At 37.8% G+C, this 11,615-nt stretch overlaps 1 protein-coding gene across 1 annotated transcript; it reads left to right on the top strand.

Annotated features, from left to right (window-relative positions):
* Nucleotides 376–1,119, top strand: LOC109831089 (mitochondrial phosphate carrier protein 1, mitochondrial-like). Its single transcript, XM_020398431.1, has 2 exons — nt 376–641; nt 871–1,119. The coding sequence occupies exons 1-2, from the start codon at nt 603–605 to the stop codon at nt 1,117–1,119; spliced, it is 288 nt and encodes a 95-aa protein (XP_020254020.1). The 5' UTR covers nt 376–602.

Here is an 11,615-nt window from a genome sequence, read left to right on the forward strand (position 1 = left end):
TTTTAATTGCATATTTTAATTACAAAAATTTATTAGAATTCATTAAGGCAAAATTGCCTTTTCTTTAAAAATATCCAACAAGTTCCTCCTGCTTCCGATGTATAAGAACACTCTAGAGCTCTTCAAAGTTGAAAAAATAATTTCTACAAATAATTAGCTTGCTACCATTCATCTATAGGGTTGTGCATGGTTCGGTCCAAACCGATAAAACCGACCGATCGAACCGACCTGAAATTAGCAGTTCGGGTCGGTTTTATGTGTAGGTTGGTTCGGGTTGGGTTGAAAACATTTCAACCCGAACCGACCGTAACTAATAACCTTTTAATTTTTAACCCGTACCCGGTACTCATTAGAAACCCGACCCGTTCCCTCAAATCTCAACCTAAACCCTAGACGCACTTCCTCTTCCTCAGATCCAGCTGCACTTCCTCTTCCTCAGATCCAGCTGCACCGCACTTCCTCTTCCTCTTCCTCAGATCCAACCGCACTTCCTCTCCCTTAGTTCCTCTCTCTCACTCTCTGTCTGTCGCACTCCGTAGTTCCGCCTTCCGCGGTCGGCACTTCGCCGCCGACTCGAACCTCATCATCGTCTTCGTGGAAAAATGTATCTTGACAGTTTAAGCAAGGAGTTGAGGTTCTGTGTATGTTTTTCAATTTTGCATGTGGTTATGTTGCTGGAGTGTTCTGTGCTGTTGTCTCTCACCCGACTGACAATCTTGTGTCTTTCCTGAACAATGCTGAGGGTGCAACTGTTGGTGATATAAGTATTATGGAGCACAGTCTTGCGTCTTGATTATATCCTTGTTTTAATATATGGTGGTTGCCTTGTATATTTCTTTATCTACTCATTCTATGATTAATCATAATCAGGCTGTGAAGAAGCTTGGAATGTTGGGCTTGTTCACCCGTGGGCTGCCTCTCCGAATTGTCATGATTGGTACTTTGATGGGAGCGCAATGGGGAATTTATGATGCTTTCAAAGTCTTTGTTGGCCTGTATGTACCCATTATGAAGCAAGGAGTGAAGAAGTGGCGAGAGAAGTTCAGGAAATCAGCAGAAATTAGCCAGACAGACTGGTGGTCAATCGCGAGTCAGGCAAACATGCACAGGAGAGCATGAGGCTCTGGAGCTGAAGGCGGTCGACCGTGACGGTGAATATTAACATCATCGATATGATCTATTGTGAAAGTATTTCACAACTTAGATACACGAGTGTGTTAATATCTGTTTTACCCACTAAGGGTAGTATGAGGAGTTGATATGACATTTTTGGTTATGTATGATATGGTATTTCATGTATTATCCTTATTGTATTTATTTATTCTTAGTTTTGGAGTTAATATTTAGCGATTCACAATTTGAGACATATGGTATATACACGAGGGTTTCCTTGTTTGAATTATTTCGCTCGACGTACCGGTCTCGTGTTGTAGGTTTCTAATTATTGATTTTTTTAGATTGTTTATCTCTAGTTCAGTGTTAATGTTTAGGTATCTACAGTTTAAGATATATGGTATATACATGAGGGTTTTCTTATTTGGATTATTTCGCTCGACGTACTATGTCTCGTTTTGTAGGTGTCTAAATATTGATTCCATTAGATACTGGGAAAATAATCTAGGTAAACTATGCACTTATAGGTGTTGGCCTTTTTGTTTTGATGATGATTAACAAACAATTTACAACTAATATTATTTGTCTAGTGTTTGTGTTTTTTGTATTTATTGTAGACAAACAATATGTTGGAGGATGGATGGAATCGAGCTTTTATAATCATATCCAATGGAGGTTGGCGGAATAGTGGAATGAAGCAATACAATTCAAGTTGAACATTCAAGTTCAAGCTTCATCCGCAAGTATACCAAGAAGAGCTTATTGAAAATCAAGATCAAGCTTGGGTATATTTAGTTTAGGTTTTTATATTATGTATGTTAGTACTTTAAGCTCAATCATACACACACATACATGTTTTGGTTTATATATATATATATATATATATATATATATATAATACACACACACACACACATACATGTTTTGGTTTTATAGTTTTCAAGTTTATACAAAAATGAATTTGTGAAAATATTGAATTATTTGTTTATGGACTTCATTAAGTCTATAAAATCATTTTACAAAAGTTTTAATATTATGTTTATGTCAAATGACAAAAACATGTATGTTTAGTTTTCATGTTTTAGACATATTTGAAAAATGATGAGTTTTTACTATTGAGAAGTGCAATTCTAAAAATTCTTTTTTGAAACATGTTTATTTACATGTTACAATAATTTCCCAAAGTTTTACATTTTTAAGAATTTATCTGCTATTTTTAAAGGTATTTCAAAAATCAGTTTTACTATTTGATTCAGGCTAATAACCTGTTATCAGTCAACTGATGTATTGACTGAAGAATTGCCTGAAATAATAAAAAGTTTCTGTTTTGTTTTAGTCGACTGATCAGTCGAATGATGAGGTCATCAGTCGATTGATAAGGTCGTCAGTCAATTAATGAGTTAGAAAATACCTCTAACGGTCAGCTCATCAGTCGACTGATAAAAGCCGTCAGTTGACTGATGCTATAACGACTAGTTTTTTCCAGCCTGTTCTAATTTTGGGTTTTTTGGTCTTTTTTCCTTGTTTTCTCTTGGCTTTGGGGTTCCTATAAATACCCTACATATCCTCAGTTTTATTTAGTTAAGAGAATTATTTAAACAAGTTTAAAGGGTATTTTGTGTTTGTTTAAAAGAGTGTTTACAAGTTTGGTTTTGTGAATAAATTTTTACAAGGGCTTGAGGAGATCATCAATTGTGTTTGTACATTCAACTCATCTCCCTCTCTCTCTCTTGTTATCTATAGAGAAGTTTTTTTGAACTCATATCTAGCTATTTATATGTTTGATTTTCATTTCCATAAGCTAGAGTTTATTTGAGTTTAGTTTTGATTTAAATCTCTTTGTTCACACACAACCATTGAGCTTATTGTATTTACATTCATAGTATAATTTGGGGTTGTGGGTTTGTGACATTGAGAGTGAGCTTATATTGTGTTCTCACCTTGTTTAGAGAACGATCATTTGATTTGTGAGCCTAATTGTGAGTTGCACTTTGTAATACACTAATACACGGAGAGAAGTGTGTAGTGAGAGACGGGGTCGTCCCAAGAGGAGTGAGGTGGGTGGTAATGCCTAGAGGTAGGTTTTAATTCCTAACACTTGAGGAAGACACAGGCTAAAGACCAATACTTAAGGAGGTAGTTAGTGTGTTTACATTATGAGAGATTGTAAAGTTTTCGATAAACTAGAAACCAAGTGTGATGTGTAAATGTTATTTGGGTGAGCGTAGAAAACCCGGTTGTGATAATGGAGATCTCCTCGAGATGAGGAGAGAAGACGTAGGTCGTGGAGACCAAACTCCGTGATCATATCTTGTGTTTGAGTTTGGCTTGGCGCACTTATATTTTTGTTCATCTTTATTGTCATTCTCTTATTGTTTATTTCATCCACTATATTATTTATATTTTGTTTACCCTTGTGATATTAGTATATCATTGCATATATATCTTATTGCATATCATATTTGCTAGGTTATTTGTTAATTACTTTTAATTAGCATTTAAATTAGATTAGATTAGCATAAACCCTATTCACTCTCCTCTAAGGTTCTTTCCTAGTGGCATTAGGGTACTTTCAATAGGTAGAGCCTCCATCATACTTAGTAGTCCTTCCCCTGGGGGCAGATGGAGATGATCTTGCTATAGCGCTCTGACGCTCTTGTTATTATTCTTTTTGTTTTAAACTTCTTTTCATGCAACGGAGCAGAGTTTCGGAGAACCACGGGTTGACGGACTTTCAGTATAGTCGTTGTCATTTTATTTATTAGTTACTTTTGCTCCACCAATGTTTAGTCTTGTATTTAGTGGATTATTAGATTTGCATTTCATTTTGAGAGTTGAGAGCCTATGTATTTGTCTTGTATTTAGTGGATTATTAGATTTGCATTTCATTTTGAGAGTTGAGAGCCTATGTATTTTCATTTGACTCAGTGTATTGAGACGTATTAGATTTGCATTTCATTTTGAGAGTTGAGAGCCTATGTATTTTCATTTGACTCAGTGTATTGAGACGTTTATCTTTTTATATCAGATTGTCGAACAACTTTACTCAGTTGAGACTTGATCATTTATGAGACTTATCATTTACTTCCATGTTTGATTTCCTATGTTCATCTCTTTTATATTTGCTTGTACCTGTACTGTTTTATTTGATTCCACTAGAAAGATATTTCTGTCATGGTGAAACATATCGTTGCACAGTATGGGTGCATGACAAGTTTAATATCCTTAGATTCATCTTGGACTGCATCCTTGTGTGAACCTAGGGGCGTCACAGTTGGTATCAGAGCTCTAGTTCCGATATCCTTAGGATCATTCTGTGTCGAGTCGTGGACCTAGGATAGAGTTTCCTAGGATTCATGTATAGAGCCCACTAGGAATTCCTAGAATGAGTGAGGACGTAATACGTATACCTCGAAAATTACAATTTTTTTATAACTATCTTACTTTGATTGAAAAGTATTTGTATGAATACTATATGATACATTATGTTATGTATATATGTTTGTGACTTTATTTACTGTATCCATTAAGCTCTCCTCTTGATATTATAAATATCGAGATGAGGATACGGTCGAGATAAAACTCGTACCCGAAGAGCTGGGCAAGCAGAACCCGAGCCGTAGCAGGCTCCACAGTATCTGATCGACTTTGTAACGCCGATCGTAAAAGCAGAGACTAGCAACACTCAAGGAGCGAATAACGAGCCATATTATATTTTCTGGAGTTTCACCACCAGTTGTACCAGTCGTGCCTATTGAAAGAGGCAATACTAAAGATTTCACCATCACCACAACCAGCTGTTGATAGAGCCGCAAAGTAGGAGGCTTGGCTCTGTAAGAATAAGAAAGACTTCAGACATTGAGAACATCATAGTTTCATGGTACACCGGATTTATGTGTAGCCTATTGTTTACGGAGAAAATTGATTGTTTTATTACGGGATTCATTACAAACTTCAGACGTTTACAACGAAAACAAAAATTAGTCTTTTTATAAGACCTTTACACAATGAAAACAAAACAAAAGTACAATTCTCTTCAAACAGCGCAGAGATCGTTTATCGGTCTTCTGCTTGCGTGGGATCTTGGCCTGTAACGGGGATGTTGATATCCGTGGACCACCATCGATCAGATCTGATTGCTGAAAAATCAAGCAGAGCTTCGTTGATTCGCGAAGGAATCAAGAAACCGTAGCGCTTATCTCGGCAACGGCAAGATAATTGCTCTTTTTAAGATTATCGCAACGGGATAATCTTAAGGAACGAACCCGGGGAACTGCAGATCTGACGAGCTCCTCTTCTTTATGCCGATGAACTCGATCAATCTCCTCCTCTCTGAAGTTCGTGTACCTTTAATCTTCAGTCCGGCAGGGTTTCGCCAACTCTAAAAATTCCAGATCTCAAAAAATGAGGGCCCTGGTATTGTATTTATAGGCTCCGGGGAATCTAGGCAGTGAACGTCGAAAACGGCTCAAAATAGCCAAAAACAGCATTCTGCGGGTTACGGACACCCGTGGGTGTCTTGGCTTGGCCGAGACACTCGTGGGTGTCTCGGCCTGGCCGAGACACCCTTGGGTGTCTCGGCCTAGCCGAGACACCAGTGAGTGTCTCGGTTTGGCCGAGACACCTTTGAGTGTCTCGGCCTGGCCGAGACACCAATGAGTATCTCGGGTATTTTAATCTTAACTTTCTCATATGATCTCCAAATGACCTGATTCAAGATGAATTGGAAATCTGACAAAGGGATCTACAACTTTTATGTTTTGAGTTTCTTCAGATTCGAATCGGATCATATCCAAAATTGTTATTCTTCTCCGAGACACCAACACTGTCTCGGAGTTTGTACTATCTTTAGTATGTTGGCTTTATCTTTCTCATATGATCTCCAAATGACCTGATCCAAGATTTATTGAAAACCTAACGAAGATATCTATAACTTTTATCTTTTAAGATTCTTCATATTCGAATCTAATCATGGTCAAAACAGCTCCACAAGGTCCGAGACACTTGTGAGTGTCTCGGCCATGACCGAGACACTTGTGAGTATCTCGGGTATTTTGGTCATAACTTTCTCATATAACCTCCAAATGACCTGATCTAAGATGCATTGGAAAGCTAACGAGGAGATATACAACTTTTATGTTTTGAGTTTCTTCAGACTCGAATCAAATTATAGCTAAAATCACTCTACAAGTTCCGAGATACCTTTGGGTGTCTCGGCCAATCCAAGACACCAATGGGTGTCTCGGCGAGTCCCGGGACGTAGTCCTGCGCGTCCCGTTCATTTTTACCGTATCTTCGTTGTCCGAACTCGTAATCATGCGATTCAAGATGCGTCGGAAAGCTGTCGAGAAGATATACAAGCTCCAGTGATTAAAACGTCTGTGGAGTGGATGGAACATGGAAGGCATTTCATTTTTTTTTGTAAGTGACACGGAGCTCCAGATCAGTTCATTTCCTCGTTGTTCTGTAGTTCCGTTGCTTCATAGTCTATCGACTCACTTCATGTGCTTGTCGACGTTGATTAAGCTTTTGTGACTCGGATAGTGACGTTCATCGTCTCCTCCTAGTTTCGAGCTTTTTGTGGAGACCTATAAGCGATTTTCGACGCCTACACCTATAAATGAAAGAACTATGTGAAGATTTCTTAACGTCGATTCAGTACTAAAGCAAAATTATATGTATTCAGTATAGAGGATATCACCAGAGGATAGCACCGGAGGATAGAACCGGAGAATGACACCGACTTTAGATTTTCGCCGGAGCAGCGAATACCGCTTATTTGGGAGAATTTTGTTTGCTTCTTTGATAAGCAGTAAAAATAGACCGATTAAAGCAGGGGGATATGCATATAGTTAATTATGGAATCATGAGAATAACAAGGGCAAGAGACCTATTTCGGAATCTAGAGAGCCCCAGTAGCAGGTTAAAGATTTTTACCGCCAGCAATAAGGACAGTATAAAAAGGGAGCACAATCTACAACATGATTCAAGAGCATCGTAGTAGCGCAGAATTTGGCGTACATATTATAATTATCGCAGCACACCAGCAGGAGGCCAGCGTGACAGAGGTCAGAGTCAGCAGTCTCAGGGCCGTGGTTACAATCAGCAGTAGAGGATTTGAGGCACCTCCAGCCGTCTCAAGAATTTAGGGACCAGTAGGACAGATTCATGTAATCCAGGAGATTCCTGAGGGACAGACAGTCTCATATGTTTCATCGCCATTAGTGTAGCAATCGCCAGCCACAGGCAAGATTTATGCAGTCGTACCGCGTGATCATAGTACGAGGAGAGCTTTCTTAGTGATTTTCTTTCCAGCTCGAATCTTGTTGATTCAGAAGCTTCACATTCTTTTATCTATCATGTTGTCATGATTAGACTTCAGCTTGTAGTGCAACCTTTAGGCATTCTATTATCAGTTTCTATTCCTTTGGGAGAGGTGTCTCTCTTAGAGAGTATCTATAGGAGATGTGTCGTCAGTTTAGACGAGTCTGAGTCTGTGGTCGATTTGATCATTCTGCGAATGTCTAAGTTTGATGTTATTCTTGATATGGATTAGTTATCATCCTACCACATTAGTATAGACTATTTTGTGAAGATATTCAGCTTGTGAGTATTCAATAGATTTGTATAGATAGTAGCAACCTCGTAGGGTTATCAGAATACAAAGTTATTTCTGGCATACGTCGAGGAGGTGATGATATGGGATTGGGGTGCAGTTTTGGGTGAGACCGGAGTCGTCTCAGAGTATCAGAATATCTTTCAGGATATACTGAGATTTTCTCTAGTGAGAGAAGTTGTTTTCTTGCATCGAGTTGCAGCAGGACCCATACCGATATTCCGAGCACCCTATCGCATGATACTCGCTGAGATGAGAGAGCTACAGACTCAGCTAGATGAGTTGTTAACTCATGATTTTATTTGTCGGAGTTATTTTCATGGGAGCACCGGTCCTCTTCGTGGAGAAGAAGGACGGTAGCATGCAATTATGAATAGATTATCATGAGTTAAATAAGGTCACTTCCCGGATCAGGTATCCACTATCAAGGATTTATGACTTGTTCGACTAGCTACAGGGAGCGCAACATTTCTCCAAGATTAATTTTCGTTCTGGTTATTTTTAGTTGCGAGTGCGAGGAATAGATATTCTCAAAACCTCCTTTCTGACTCAATATGAGTCTTTCGAGTTTCTTGTCATGCCATTTGGGCTGACCAATGCATCCACTGTATTCATGGTTTTGGTCAACTAGGTTTGTCGTCCATGTTAGGATCAGTTTGTGGTCGTTTTATCGACGACATCCTTATCTTTTCAAGATTGGAGGTAGAGAACGAGCAGCATCTTCGTTTGACATTGCAGACTTGACGGGAGCATCGGTTCTACGCCAAGTTTAGCAAATATGAGTTTTTGGCTATCTAAGGTTAGATTTTTGGCCATGTTATCAACAAGGAGGGTATTGTAATGGATCCAGCTAAAGTAAAAGTAGTACTTGATTAGGAGCCACTGATGACAGTTACAAAGATTCGTAGTTTCTTAGGTTTGATCGGCTATTACAGAAAGTTCATTTAAGACTTCTCGAAGATTACGACACCACTTACACGCCTTATGCATAATGGTGCACAATTTATTTAGGGGCACGGAGTGCCAGGAAGCCTTTGAGACTCTAAAGGCGAAATTGAATACAGCATCAGTAATGGTTATTCCAAGTAGTGATAAAATATTTTTCATCTACACTGATGCATAGTTAACGGGTCTAGGAGGTGTTTTGATGAATACACAGAGAGTATTGGCTTATATTTCGTGAAAGTTAAGGCGCAACGTACCAGATACACAATGCATCCAGGCACAATGAAAATGTACAAGGATCTAAAGAGCCATTTTTGGAGAAGCTTCTAGGATTCGTTCGATAACCAGTTTTGGTATTCTAGTGTTCTCCAACCGTAGACAGATGGACAAGCAAAAAAAGTGAATCGAGTATTAGAGAACATGTTGCGAGCATATGTTATTGACTTTCAGGATAGTCAAGAGGACAACATTCTTTTGATTGGGTTTGATTATAACAACAGTTGTCAAGCAACTATTGGCTTGGCACCATATAAGGCATGGTACGGGAGGCCTTATAGATTGCTTATTTATTGGGCAAAACCAGAAGACAACCTATTGTTTGGATCAAAACTTGTGAGATATAATATGAAGAAGGTAGCAGGAATTTGGGAGCGCATTCTTACAGCGCAGAGTAGACAGAAGAGTTAAGCCGATTAGAGGGTTAGAGTTCCAGGTCGGAGACTATGTATTATTAAAAGTATCACCAACGAAGGAAGTTCAACATTTTAGTAGACGGGAAAAATCTTGCCCAGAGGTATATTGGTCCATTCAGAATTGTTAAGCGTGTTGGAACCGTTTTGTATCGGCTAGATCTTCCAACATTGATGTCGAGTATACATGATATTTTTCATATTTTAATGCTCAAGAAGCATTTATGAGATAAGGAGCAGCAGCGAGTGTCAGACGTACCAGAGATCGAGTTTCATGATGATTTGACTACGATTGTGATTCATGTTTGTATTTTTACCAAGGTGGACAAGAAGCTTAGAAACAAAGTGATACTTTTGGTTAAAGTTCAATAGAACCAGAAAGGAGCTGAGGAGGCTTCTTAGGATCGTGAGGAGAATATGCATTGTGATTACCCACACCTGTTTGAGTAGGTAAATTGATTGATTTTGTTTGGTGTTCATGATTATCTACATGGTCATATTTATATTTAACGCTAGAATGTGGGTATTTAACTAGCTCCTAATTATTCGAAACATATTGTGTATATATGGGGAGTTTCTTGTTAGGATTTTTTTTCCTGGCGTACTAATTCCTCTTAGTTAGGAGTTAAGTGAGAATATTTTTTATTCTAGATTATTAAGTGTAGATATTTCTATGTTTCATATATGGAGATTAATGATACGAGATGTGTATGTGAGGGTTTTTTTTATTTAGATTATCCCCTCAACATACTTTTCAGGTATTATTAATCTCTAAGATACGATTGCGGAATTTCGGGGACGAAATTCTTTTAAGGGTGAACAATGTAAAACCTCATGAATTTGAAAATATGTTGATAAATAATAATAAATGTGTTATATAGTGATAAATAACATTTATTGATGTTTGAATATGCTAGAAATTGATTTAAGATCAATGTAATGTATATATGTGAATATAGGAGTGAAATCATGCACTATATACACGAGCCTGAAATTTGAAAAAACGACCAGTTAAGAGTATAAGTATTTTACATAACAATACATTTGGAATCAGGAAAAACTTAAAACACAAAGGTTGTAGGTCACTTCAACATATTTCCAACAAAACTTAAATCACCTCATTCTAAAGCCAGATGAGAAAGTTACAAACAAAATACCGAAGGTAGTTTTCCTAGTCAGACTAGGTTTCCTGATTCGGGTCAAACGGGTTTTGTTTTGGGTTTGTCTCTATAAATACCTGTATTTTTCACAAAAATTCTTCTCTTTGATGATATCTCTGAACCCTAGCAGTCACCTTATCCGCTCAAAAACCCTAGATCAGTTTCTTATGAGTTTTGTGAGCTTTGTGAATCAAAAATACTGACACGATGGCGAGATCATCGACGTGTGGCAAGGAAGAACGGTTTGTTTGCACCTTTGGATCGCTTGTTGTTCATTTTAGAGGCTTGCACATGAGATTAAGGCAAGATCACCTCTGTCCAAACCTATCTCTAGATTAAAAACCATATTTTTATATAATATATGTGTCTAATTTCATGTTTAGGTTAAGATCTAACGTGTTAGAAGTTAATTTATGATGTTCATGCCCTAAACTCATGTCAAGAAAAGTAGAATGAATATAAAACTAGTATATTAATATGATTATGATCATTAGAATTTATTTTAATGAGTTAATTATAGTTTAATATGATTTATATGCTTTAGATTGTCGAAATAAACAAGAATTAGGTTGATTTGCATATTAAACCCTAGATCTATGTGTTCATGTGACTCATCTTATTTAAACAAACTCTTGGTTAAGTATACATGACAATGGAATCAAGTTATATTCATATAATTGATAAAAACCCGAGTTTTTGAAGAAAACACGAGAGAAGAACAAACTGTGCATTTTCGGCATGTTCAGTCGACTGAAGTTGCAATCAGTCGACTGGCGGAAGGTCATCAGTCGACTGATGGTATGCATCAGTCGACTGACGGGCTCATGTTTACCCTATTTTTTGTGAATGACCCTATCAGTCGACCGATGAGGTTGTCGGTTGACTGATCAGGTCGGTTTTTGTGAGATTGAACCTTTTGCTTGTGTGTTCGTTTGGTGAGCTTTTTGTACAAGACGTGAGCCGATATTCATGCCTAGTTCGAGGAGTATGTTAGACCCTATAGGGGGGATGATTAGGATCTTATGCTAATCTAATCCGATTTTATGCCAATTAAAGCTTATTAACAAGTTATCCTAGCAAGTATAAAATACA

Source organism: Asparagus officinalis, chromosome 1 (genome assembly GCF_001876935.1).
Source record: "Asparagus officinalis chromosome 1, Aspof.V1, whole genome shotgun sequence".
Lineage (NCBI taxonomy): Eukaryota > Viridiplantae > Streptophyta > Magnoliopsida > Asparagales > Asparagaceae > Asparagus > Asparagus officinalis.